General features: G+C 45.5%; 1 protein-coding gene across 5 annotated transcripts in view; it reads right to left on the bottom strand.

Annotated features, from left to right (window-relative positions):
- SEC14L5 (SEC14 like lipid binding 5) overlaps positions 1-12743 on the bottom strand; it is a 45635-nt gene that overhangs the window by 9033 nt on the left and 23859 nt on the right. For all 5 annotated transcript variants that reach the window (XM_075436302.1, XM_075436305.1, XM_075436306.1 and 2 more), the window contains 7 exons: positions 10073-10201; positions 9180-9399; positions 7298-7410; positions 1888-2077; positions 1456-1544; positions 860-930; positions 54-225 (listed from right to left, as the gene is read on the bottom strand). In XM_075436302.1, coding sequence (XP_075292417.1) covers positions 54-225; positions 860-930; positions 1456-1544; positions 1888-2077; positions 7298-7410; positions 9180-9399; positions 10073-10201 — 984 coding nt within the window. The remainder of the gene's footprint in view (positions 1-53; positions 226-859; positions 931-1455; positions 1545-1887; positions 2078-7297; positions 7411-9179; positions 9400-10072; positions 10202-12743) is intronic.

The raw sequence follows: 12743 nt of genomic DNA, 5'->3' as shown, positions 1-12743 counted from the left end.
GCTATTTGTACAGGCACAAGTGCTTGTTATCCTGCAGTCCAGATTACACCCACCAGAGTCCAGAGCACAGGAAAAACCCTGGGTGCTCGCACTATCAATAGCCTCCCCAGAGTTTCAGGGTAGTTGTCCTCTACAACTTCAATTATCCGAAGCAGGGCCTTAACTCCAGGCCGCCAGAGATGCCGCATATTTAGCCCTTCCAAGTCCACCAGACATGTCCAGGATCTAAAATAAACATGCAGAAAAAAGGCCTGTCAGAACTTCATTGCACAATGGCTGCTCAGTTAACGATCCACAAAATATTTCAGAAACACCGTAGCTGTACAGGATCTCGTGAAGCCAACAAGGGAGACCAGCAGTTCCAATAAAAAGTAGATCTCGACTCAGGCAGCAGACAGCCTGAATCCAGTTGAGCTTTCAGGCAAAACAGAAACCCAGCCCCGAAGGCATGAACATATGCTGCCAGTGTGCAAGAGGGTGAAGGTATGCAGGCCTGTTGCTAAGAATAGTTTAAAAATGCATTTTAAATGAAAGTGGAATCTGGCAGACAGTATCCTGTATTAAAAAAAGAGAATTTAAAGGATCTGGATTAAAATCACCGAGAGCAAGATTTGATTAATCTGAAGTGGGACATAAAAAGATGTAAGGAAGGACCAATACTTGCTTTCATATGAAGCTGCAGAATTTATCTGCATTTAAGTCATATATGGTACCCCAAGCTCAGGAACAGCCCGTAACAGAGACAAAATGCTGTCTGCAGTTTAACCCTAAGGACATAATCTAAAACCTTCTCAGAAGCACTCTTCTCACCACATCAGTGCAAACTTTGTAAGGATACAATAAAACTAACTATACTAACGTGATGGGGCGGCCAAAGATGTTGGTATTTTCCTCACATCTCTTTTGTCCTTCCTCATTAATTGACAGAACCTGAAATCAAAGACAGTAGGACTAGGATTAGCGTGAGTACAGCTGAGAAACCAGGACAACCCAGAGATCTTATTTCAAAACACACAGAACCCAGAAGTATACCAGTTTGAGAACATGCAGTGTGCAAAACAGAGAATAAGAGTCTACATAAAAAAAAGGCTTCTCTATTGAAAAGTTGTGCTGACCATACAAGGTACAGATACTGAAAATCTAAGATGAAATATACGTCTCAAGATCAAATGTTATTAGTGGAGCTGCATGAGAGAGTGATGCAGCTAAACTGCAAGTTATCAGAAAACATCCTTCCAGCCCACTCATACCATTACAAAAATTTCACTTCTGTCTCTGCAGGAAGAGAGAGAGAAGCTATGCCGTGCCAAAGTCACTAAGCCAGCTTCAAGTTGCCAGCCACAAAACAGGAAATATTTGTGTCAGGCAGGTAGATTCCTGCTGCACTATAACAAGACTTCTAAATACCCCAAGGGAAATAGAGTCCCTCAGGTGAGAAACGAAAGTACAACTCACATGGCGCAGCAGTGATTCCTCTCCCAGAGCTTTCACCAAACCTTTTGTGTCCATCTGGCCAAGACGAAGGATGTAGAGTGGTCGTCCATCTTCAAAAGAAACGCAAGGGCTTTAAGAGGGAAGCACTCTAGTCTCCCAGGCTATCACTCTAGTACCTTTTATAAAAGCCACATTAAGTATTTGAAAAGGATAAAAATAATATCCAAAGGCAACCTTATCAAAGAGATGCTGCTTTGCGCTAGCTGTAGTCTGCCAGATCTGTGCAGAGAAAATAACAAAGCTACAGGAAAACAGAGTGGCTGTTTACAGGTGTTGAACTGCTTTGTTAATGTTTAAAGGGTCAATGCAACTTTCTTCAAAAATCCCAGGTTACTTATGAGGTCCTTTAATGCAAACAGTGCTGTAGTATCAATATAAGGTGCAGCTTCTAACCTTTGTCTTGATAATGCCATCCTCCAGTGTAGTATTCATCTAAGAGGGCTGGGGGCCTCCATGACTGTAGGATGTAATCCACCTGGTACTGCTTTCGCCAAGACAGTGATTGACAGAGCATTTCTCGAGCTTTGTCAATGTTGAAGTCACGAGCCCGCAGAAATCGAAGGATATGTTCATCTTTGGGGATCTGAGAGAAGAGAATGTTCAAGGATCAAGACTAGTATGGTACCTGTACTACTGTTCCATACAGCCTGCAGAGAAGTCTGCAGAGCATGCACCACTTTTTAATCTCTTAATTTTAAGATGGCAAATATTAAATGTGCATTCCTTCTCCGTCCCTAACTAATCCGGCTGAACACAGCAGATGGTGCTAAGAGCACCAAAGTAGTGATAAATTCATGTCCCTTTGAGAAGTATAGGCTCAATATTTATCCGAGCATTGCGCATGCACAGGCACAGTCTGTGAGAAGCCTTTCACTGATCCAATCGCCAGAAGTCCCAGCAAACTCTGGGCTGGTGAAAGTTTCCCTCAGCTAGCAATGCACAAGGGCAAACAAAATACCAAATGAAAGTAACACAGCTGCAAATGTCTGAACTGTCAGACAAATCGGCAAAGCATCCCCAAGAACACATATACCAAGTTAAGCAGTCACTATTTGGAGGGCGATCACAACTGTACAGACTTTGAATGATTACTCACTAGCACCAATTTCAGCTGTTGTGCAGGCCCTTCTGGTTTGCTGCTGACCATGCTTCGCTGGTGTTGTTTGAACAGGAAAGATTTTGAGTTCTTCCACAGGCTTCCCTGCCCCATTACATCATAATAACTCTTGCCAAAACAATCAACAAAAACTACTATATACCCTTTCTCTATCACTCATCCCCACACTACCAGTAATTCTAGCACCACAGGCACAAAAGCCTTCCCAAACCAAGTCTGTAGAATGGCTTATTCCAATCTCCTTCCAAATCTCCCATGTTTCCTTTAGCTGAAAATCAAAGAAAATTTGTCAGTAATACGAGGCAGTAGGAACCAACAAAAACCCTGATGGACTCCATAGAAGTGCCAAATTTGACCAATAGCCTTTCAGTTGCAAAACCCAACTGGATTACAGCTGCATATGCTGTTGATTTCTCAGTCCTTCACCCCTGCTCCCCCACAAGTGTTTGGCCTTGTCCGCTACATCAAGTTTCTATTAAAAATGGAGCAGGGATAGTCTCCTCTGGAGCATCCATACTGTGTTTAGCACAATGCAAACAATCTGAGCCCTGATGTAATACTAAAAAAAAGCGCGTGGTTCAGGAGTCAAAGCTCTTTTGTTTGTTCACCGACATGCTCACAGAAACAGAATGCAGGGAAGAAAGGAAAGCTGCCAGCAGTGTCAGGCTGGGAGCAATCTTGGTTTCACAAGCTGGTATGAAGCTGAAAGAGATATTAAGAATTGATTCCACGCAAAGAAAGAGTTCAGGTAGCCTAAAGCCAAGCCTAGCAGCACCTGAAGAGGAGATGAGAGATTAACACTGTGCAGCATATTCTAACACACTGCAAACACTGCATTTGTATGTCACAGAAAGGAAAAGGGCAGCCTTCCCAAATTGGGAATAGCCTTCTGATGTATTTAGAAGAATGCCACCAAAATTTTGTGCATTGTAGCAAGATTAAAGACAACAGAATTTTCATTAGCTGATTTGAATTTGCATTTCTGTTGCTGAGAGGAAGCTGTTGTTCACGAGACAACAGAAAAAACCCACAAACATCTACAGCCCCTGGATCTCCTGTAAGACCCAGGAGATGGTATGGCTGTTAGAAGCTTTTGTTACTTTTCATGTTTCAATCCTCTACTGTACATGGCTACAGGTAAGAGGTAAATTCAGTGCTTGTGTTTGGACCAAAGGCAGGGAACTCTGAAGGGTTTTATTCCACTTCGAGAGGAATTAGTCTCTTATCTTTGTCCAACCAAAGCAGTAACTCCCATGTGCAAGAAAATGAAGTTTTAATTTCAGCCTGTTTATTTACTAGTGAAACTACACATACTGTTCTACATGGTGGAAAGCTATTGATTATGAACTTCAAGTGTCTGCAATTTTAACACCATTTGAAGTTTGTTTCTTCATCTACTCAGATTTTTAAAGCAATGATAAAACTTAACAGGGAATGGAGAGTGAAATAGGATGAAGAGAACAAAAATATGAAGGGACAGTTTCCAGGAATCAGGAGATCAACAAATATTTTTTGACAGAGGAATAGGGACATCTCTGCTCCAAATTATTGTCACAGCAAGGTACCAGCCTCTCCAGAGAAAACCCACATCATGTAGGACAAGTTCCTGATTTTGCACTATTCTGACAGGCAATCAAGAGATGCAAACAGGTGAGATGTAAGGGGGTTTAGGATAAAGTCTCAATAGCTAGCAGCATCCTTCCCACCTGGTCAAGACTGTGTAGGGAACAGAGCTCACAAAGCCTACACAAAGGGTTCCAGACAGCTCCCAGCTGTCACTGAGAGTGCTCAGCAATCAGCTGTACCTTGCCAAGGCACCTAAACACGGCAAGCAGCTGTTGGGAAGCACAAAGGCTTGCACACACTCACAGAGCTGCAAGCACCCAAGAGGCAGTTGTTCCACTTTTTCTCATATGCTGTCACTTTTACATTCTCCAGCTTCCATTCCCCAGCCCCTGTCTAGGAAGCGGGAAAAAAACCCAACCCACAGAAAAAAAGAGGAAACCGTTTAGAATGCGCTGCTTCCACCTGAAACCAAGACCCTTGCAGATCACACATGGATAAAGTCTCACCGTTTTATTCTCATCTAGGGCTCATTTTCATCTGGACACCCAGTAGCTGAGGTACCTCCCACCACACAGAAGTCCACATCGTTTTATTGGACAGATCACTGTAGACCTAAAAAGCTTCATGTCCTATATTTCAGAGCATAACTACACCTGGGAATTGATCCCTGCGCCCTTTGTTCTGTGTCTGCTTGTTGTCAAAACACTTTTATCTGACAGGAGATTGACATCTGACAGGGTAGACAAAGGGAGAGCCGTGGATGTTGTCTACCTCGACTTCAGCAAGGCTTTCGACACAGTCTCCCATAATATCCTCCTAGGGAAGCTGAGGAAGTGTGGGCTGGATGAGTGGTCGGTGAAGTGGATTGAGAACTGGCTGAATGGCAGAACTCAGAGGGCTGTCATCAGTGGCGCTGAGTCTAGTTGGAGGCTAGTAACAAGTGGTGTCCCCCCACTGGAACTGCACTGGAACTGGCTGCCCAGGGAGGTTGTGGAGTCTCCTTCTCTGGAGATATTCAGGACCTGCCTGGACAAGGTCCTCTGCAGCCTGCTGTAGGTGACCCTGCTTCAGCAGGAGGGTTGGACTAGATGAGCCACAGAGGTCCCTTCCAGCCCCTACTATTCTGTGATTCTGTGAATTTGGGGAGACATGGATCACAAGCACTATTTAGTAAAGCAAATTTTATTAGTTAATCTGTTATTAGCAGGTAACCATTCACACAGATCACTCACACATACTCACAGTTATCTGGCTAGATGGGCAGCCAGCCCCCTCTACTCAGTAACAGAGCATCACAGTGATGTGACAGGAGCTTGCAGGTAGGTCCTTCAAGAAGCCATTTGTTCCATCGGGTGTACATATATTCGTGTACTCTCTACCTGCATCCAGCACCACCACATTCTAGGACATGGTCCAAGTTATACAACCTGTTAATGCTATTGTGTACCAGTGGCCTTGGACAGATTTGGCAGATGTCTGGTGTCCTGAATTTATCAGCTCTTGCAGATTCAACAACGTTGTTAGTCTCTGGAGCTTATCAGCTTCTGGGAGACTTTCACACACTACCTCAACACATACTGTTGTTCTCTTCAGCCTGCCGTTTTCTGGTAACTGTTTCTCCATCCACATTCATAGGTACCAACAAAACCCACGTGCACACTCACATAGAAAGGGACTTCATGAGTTTGATAACAACAGAACTATAGCACTAAATCTTTGTCACATTTTATTTCTACACAGGTGATACACATTAGTTCTTCCAAGAAAAAACAGGGGTTTAAAAATCATGTTTAAACTCCTTATACTCAAACAAGACATGCTCTCTCTCAGGTCTGAGAAAGATACAGCAAGTCACGCAGAAAGTACTAGCAAAGCTCCTTGCAAACAGTAGCGTCTTTCAGAAAGACCGGTTAAAAGAAAAATAGAATCTCCCAAAGCACATGAATGCAGAGTACCTCCTAACCCATTCTGTATGGCTGACCGAGCAGTTAGCTGCTAAGCCAAGAAGCTATTACTATTGAAATCTTCTCTAGCTGTACTTTGTTTTCAAGGAAGATTACTTGCTCCAACCATCTTCCTCCTGTTTTCCACTCTTCCTAAGCACTTTTTATCTACCCAGCCCAAGAAATTACTCTGTTGCTATCCTTGTTCCATCCTTCCTTCCCACCCAATCTCTCTCCATCAGGAAACCTGGAGTTAGATCCCTATAGAGACATTCAAGCAGCCCTGGGTCTTTTATTTTCTCTGCCACACCCCACTTACCCTCTTGGCCTGACACAAAGACTCCACTTCAACCAGGAGCCCAGACAGCTGCTGAACGTTACACCAAAGCAGAAATACACCTAGCCCACAGTACCCATGTTGCTTTTCAGGGAAAAATGTTTCCACCTGTACTAGCTGGCCAACTCTAGCTCTACCTGCCCCAGTCTAGTGCCCTCAGCTCCTCAATTTTGCATGCTTACACTATGTATCTCACACCATAAGGTGAGACTGTCTCTACTTCCCAAATCCTGTGTGGTTTTGAAATAGCACATTTTGATAAAGGAAATTAAAACGGGAACAGAATGAATTCCTCTCAAAAGAATTCAGCCCTTGGCTGTACAAGCTTACACAACCTGCCTGATGTATCGCACACAGCACGCTGCTGATGCGCAGCGGCCAAGAGCTTGGTGCTACCAACTACTTCCCCGCGGAGCAGCATCTGCCCAGAGACAGGGAACGCACCACCAGTGCGGCTAACCATTTCTCCCACCCCACCCTGCAGCTCTTGGGAAACACAACCCATCCAGATAGACCAGTCTGGACCACCAAGCCCCAGTCAATGCCTACTCTACGTACACAGAAAGCGCACTGCGCTCAGGGATCTGAGAGTGGCCTTATCAGTACTGACAGGACTGAATTGGCCAATGCACGTGCAGTCTGTGACACTGTTGGATCCTGCTGCGAGGTCACACAGGCTTTCCCCATACCTGGTCTTTTACCTAACCTTGCCAAACAGCTGAGTCTCAACACACAGATTGTCCATGACCCTGAATTTTATTGGGGGGTTGAAGGCACACGAGCTATGAGAACAATTGCGTTCCAGCTTGCAAAGGGGTGCTCTCTGCCTCACCTACCCACCTTGCCTTTGTGCGTTTCTTGAAGCCACTGGCGAAGGCGAATCAAGCAACTCTCTTGCATTGGAGTCAGCTGGCCCAGATATCGCTCAATGTAATCAGCATCCAATTTGTCAGCTGCAGAAAAAAAAAAAAAAAAAAAGAACAATTCAGAGGAAACTTAGCATAGCCAGAAAGGAGATGCACAGTTATTTCCACACATCAGGTTACTTATGACTTACACTGGAAGAGCACAGAAGCCCTCATTTTAGCTGTCTGAGGGAAGTGAGTGACATTCCCACAGCGATTAGGGCATGATGACAGACAGCACATAAGGCATTAAGGCTAGATCACTCCACCTGTCTCTCAATCCACTAATATTTCATTCAACCCTGAAGTGCTCTAGCAGGAGCTTTAAAAGAAACATCATGAGCTCTGGCACTCATCTCACTAACCTCTCCAAGACCTAGGCACTTAAATCCCCTGGGGTCCTAAAGATCTCATGCACAGTTCCAAGGACAAGAGGCTAAAAAGCAGATGGCTGAAAACTGAAATGCTATTCTGCTTATGGACACCAGAGGGAAAGGGAGAATAACACCACCATTTCTGACAGCAAGGGAGATTTTTGGCATGGGGAGAGGTCCTGTGCATACCAGCACTTCAAAGTCCCTCCAGATCAAGAGACAAAGGACAAGGGCTTTGAGTCTGCCAGCATTTAGAGACAGAAGCAGATGTGCCATCCGAGGCTTGTATGTGCAGATGCCAGCAAGGAGATCGCGGTACCCAAAGGGGAGCAGCAGAGGCGAGCAGCTGTGCCAGAGGCATGGAGGCACACAAGGAGGAGGGCTGGGAGGAAGACCTCTAAGCTAGCTCTTCATGAGGCAGGATTTTTTTTTTCAGCAGATACCATTAAGTACAGAATAAGGCCTGGACAGCCACAGGATATGCTGTTGCTGACTGATAGTACAGAAATTCTATTTGATAAGTGCTATGCCCCCACCAAACCCAAGGAGCTAGCAAGCTGGGTAGCAGTCCCAGGGAAGCTAATCACTTCCTAAACACGAATATAAGCACAAAAATAAAAGCTACTCTTCTCTTCCTCTAGATGGGATCTGCCACTCTTAGATTAACTTTAATCTCAAAGCACATTAACATCTCTTATAGTCAGGTCCTCTGTGGATTCTAATCATTTTTCCAGATGGATTCCAACACAGACAAACTACCAGAGGTGGTCTGGGGAGACCAGAACCATTGATACTTCTGAATTCCAAGCTTTTTCCCCTAGTTGCACTCAGCAAAACAAGTGTTGTCTTTCCTTCTGAGAATGACAACTCCTATTTCTAATACCACAACTGTAAATTAAAAGGGCCCTCCTATTTCTTTTTGTCAGAGAAGAATTTTATTTAGTCTAGAAGATATCATCAGATCAACACACAGATAGATAAAGTCAGATTCAGGCATTTTGTGTGAGAAATAAATGAGGCAGCATTCTGCAAGTTTGTGTTGGCTTGATATAGGGGTAAAAACCATCCAAACCAATCCCCAAGAACGCTGATTATGAAACAGCCAAAATATTTAATTATAATTCAGTTACAGCATACTCAAGATACGTTTAAGTTTCTCCAATTTAAAGTATAAAATACCTTAAAAGTCAGATCACAACTCTAAGCTCAAACAAAAACACACTGCCTGCACAGTTTTTCTTGGCTTTTCAGTTTTGGGAAAAAAGTTCCATTGTTTGTTTGTGTTTTTGTTGAAGAAAGAAAATAAAACTTTCCCTCCTCTCCACCTACAACCCAGAAAAACCTCATGCCAAAAAAAAAACCCAAACAAAAATAAACTCATTAGTCAGTGCTACTCAAGGCATTTAGATTGCCAGCAGCTGCCACTGCCTGGACAGTGCATACCATCAGGGCTGACAGCCTCTGCTGGAAGGCAGGAGCTGCCAGTTTCCTCTTTGCTAGTTCCATGAGCCCCAGACTCGAGTGGTACATCATCAGCATCGCCTCCAACAGCCAGGGTTCGTTCATTCTTCTGTCCACACGCCGGGGAAGGTGTCCAGCGGGGAATGAATGTGATCCCTTGGGAGATTAACTCCTTCAGATAGTGTTCAATCACTTCCTTGCCCTGAAGAGGAAAACTCTCATTAGGAAAAAGCAACTCCATCTCCCCAGAACCAGCAAGGTGCAAAATAGCTTTCCTCTAGACAGATGACTAACACTGTTAAACAGAAGGGAAACAGTTGTCTCCTTCCATCTGCATGACCCTGTTGGAAAAATTCCAGTATGAAAGCACCACACAAATGGTAAATTATAACACTGGCTAGGCAAATTCCAATGCTATGGATGAAGCTACCTTTCCAACACCTCTACCCCATTCTCCTGCTCCCAAGTCATCACCCAGCTGCCCCGTTCCTCTACAGCCCCGGGAAAAGGCCACTGAAAGGAAGCGCCTCTGCCCAAGCTACTGGACAGACAGGGTGCTGATTTTTACCCAGAACTTTCTCTTCCTGCATGAGAACAGTGTCCTCAGTGTCTGAGGCGGCTGGCACCCACAGCATCCACTGCAATCCTCCTCTGGTACAGCCTGCTCCCTCCCCTGCACAGACACATTCCAGCAAGCAGATTGTTTTTGCTCATTGCACACTGGCTTTTTCTTTGTTTGCTCTACTGAGGGATTTCAGAGACATATGCAAGTGTATAAAACTATAGTGGGTCTACTTTACAGAAAAGAAAATAGAGGCACGCTGAGGGTAGGCATTTGATTTTGGTTTTACAGCACAAAGGGAAGCCCATCTTACCCGCTTGATGTTTGAAGTGTATTGCTTCATGGCAATTTTTTCCACTGTGCTCTCAAAGCCAAAAAATGACTTGATGTCGAGAGATGCAGACTGTTCAAAGCAAGTCCATTCTTCATTCTCAGGGTGAACCTAAGCCCAAAGATACACATACAGTGGGATGGTAGCAGATAGTTCACATTACGGCAGGGCCCTTGCCCCTGGTACCAAACTGGGTATTTAATCTCCAGAGCTACAGATTGAGGGGGCAGAGGAGGCTTCCTATGAGGCACTGACAGACCCACATTCAACAGTCAGTTTAATTCTCAGAGTTATAGAAGCTGTCCTGGTTTCATCTGGGATAGAGTTAATTTTCTTCCCAGTAGCTGCTGTGTTTTGGATTTAGCATGAGAAGAATGTTGATAACACTGATGTTTTCAGTTGTTGCTAAGAAATCAAGGACTTCTCCAGTTTCTCATATTCAGCTAATGAGCAGGTGTACAGGAGCTGGAAGGGAGCACAGCTCGGCAGCTAGTCCAAGCTGGCCAATGGAAATATTCCATACCACAGACACCATGCTCAGTTTATGAGTAAGGCTTTGTCCAGGGGGCAGGAATCTTTCTTGTTTCTGTGGGTTTGAAACCTCTCTTGTCTGGGAGTTCAAACTTTTCCAGAAGTTTTGCAAAATTTGCAAAATGTGTGAGTTCTGGGTTCTGGAATCACTGCTCGGGGATGGACTGTGAATCGGTCATCAGGTGGTGAGAAAATTGTATTTTATGTAGTTTGTTTTGCATATTAATTATTATTGTTATTACTATTTATTTTGTTGTCTTATTAACTGTCTTTCTCTCAATCCAGGAGTTTTACCTTTTGTCTATTTCTCTTCCCCATTGCGCTGGCGGGGAAGCGAAGGGGTGAGCGAGCAGCTGTCTAGTGCTTGGCTGCCGACTGCTGGGTTAAACCATGACAGCAGCACATCATGAACTGGACATATGGATGTTTGTGGTTAACCCAGCAGTCTTCATATGCAATATGATGCAAGTGGTGGAAGAACCAACAAGGAAAGGCACTCTGCTGGACCTTGTGTTAACAAACAAGGAGGGACTGGTGGAGGATATGAAGGTCGGAGGTAGACTCGGCTGCAGTGACCATGAAATGGTCGAGTTCAGGATCCTGCGTGGAGGAAGCAGGGCGATAAGCAGGATCAAAACCTTGGACCTCAGGAGGGCTGACTTTGCCCTCTTCAAGGAGGTACTGGGAGGAATCCCGTGGGCCAGGGCTCTTGAAGGCAGGGGGGTCCATGAGTGCTGGTCGCTCTTCAAACGTCACTTCCTCCATGCTCAGGAGCAATGCATCCCCCTGAGAAAGAAATTGAGCAAAGGAGGCAGGAGACTTGCATGGTTAAACAAGGAGCTTCTAGCGGAGATCAGGTGGAAGAGAAAGGTCCATAGAATGTGGAAAGAGGGGCAGGCCACTTGGGAAGAATACAGGAATGTGGTCAGAGCGTGCAGGGATGCGACGAGGAAGGCCAAAGCCCACCTGGAATTGAAGCTGGCAAGGGATGTCAAAAACAACAAGAAGGGCTTCTTCAACTACATCAGCAGCAAAAGGAAGGCTAGGGACAACGTGGGGCCGTTGCTGAATGAGGCGGGTGTCCTGGTGACGGAGGATGCGGAGAAGGCAGAGCTACTGAATGCCTTCTTTGCTTCAGTCTTCAGTGCTAAGACTGGCCCTCAGGAATCCCAGGCCCCGGAGGTAAGAGAAGAAGCCTACAGAGAGGACAACTTTCCCTTGGTCGAGGAGGACTGTGTGAGGGATCGCTTAAGCGATCTGGACGTCCACAAATCCATGGGCCCCGATGGAATGCACACACGAGTGCTGAGGGAGCTGGCGGATGTCATTGCTGAGCCACTCTCCATCATCTTTGAGAGGTCCTGGAGAACAGGAGAGGTGCCCGAGGACTGGAGAAGGGCCAATGTCACTCCAATCTTCAAAAAGGGCAAGAAGGAGGACCCAGGGAACTACAGGCCTGTCAGGCTCACCTCCATCCCGGGAAACGTGATGGAGCAGCTTATCCTGGAGGCCATCATCAAGCAAGTGGAGGAAAAGAAGGTTATCAGGAGTAGTCAGCATGGATTCACCAAGGGGAAATCATGACCAATCTGATAGCTTTCTACAATGGCATGACTGGCTGGGTAGATGAAGCGAGAGCCGTAGATGTTTTCTACCTCGACTTCAGCAAGGCTTTCGACACAGTCTCCCATAATATCCTCCTAGGGAAGCTGAGGAAGTATGGGCTAGATGAGTAGTCAGTGAAGTGGATAGAGAACTGGCTGAAGGGCAGAACTCAGAGGGTTGTCATCAGCGGCGCTGAGTCTAGTTGGAGGCTGGTAACAAGTGGTGTCCCCCAGGGGTCCGGTCCGTACTGGGCCCAGCCTTGTTCAACTTTATCAATGACCTGGATGAAGAGTTGGAATGTACCATCAGCAAGTTTGCTGATGACACCAAACTGGGAGGTGTGGTAGACACATCGGAAGGCTGTGCTGCCATTCAGCGTGACCTGGATAGGCTGGAAAGCTGGGCAGAGAGGAACCTGATGAGGTTCAACAAAGGCAAATGCAGAGTCCTGCACCTGGGGAGGAATAACCCCATGCACCAGTACAGGCTTCGGGCGGACCTGCTGGAGAGCAGCTCT

The sequence above is a fragment of the Opisthocomus hoazin genome, chromosome 15 (genome assembly GCF_030867145.1).
Source record: "Opisthocomus hoazin isolate bOpiHoa1 chromosome 15, bOpiHoa1.hap1, whole genome shotgun sequence".
Lineage (NCBI taxonomy): Eukaryota > Metazoa > Chordata > Aves > Opisthocomiformes > Opisthocomidae > Opisthocomus > Opisthocomus hoazin.
This window is presented reverse-complemented; position numbering and strand designations above follow the sequence as displayed.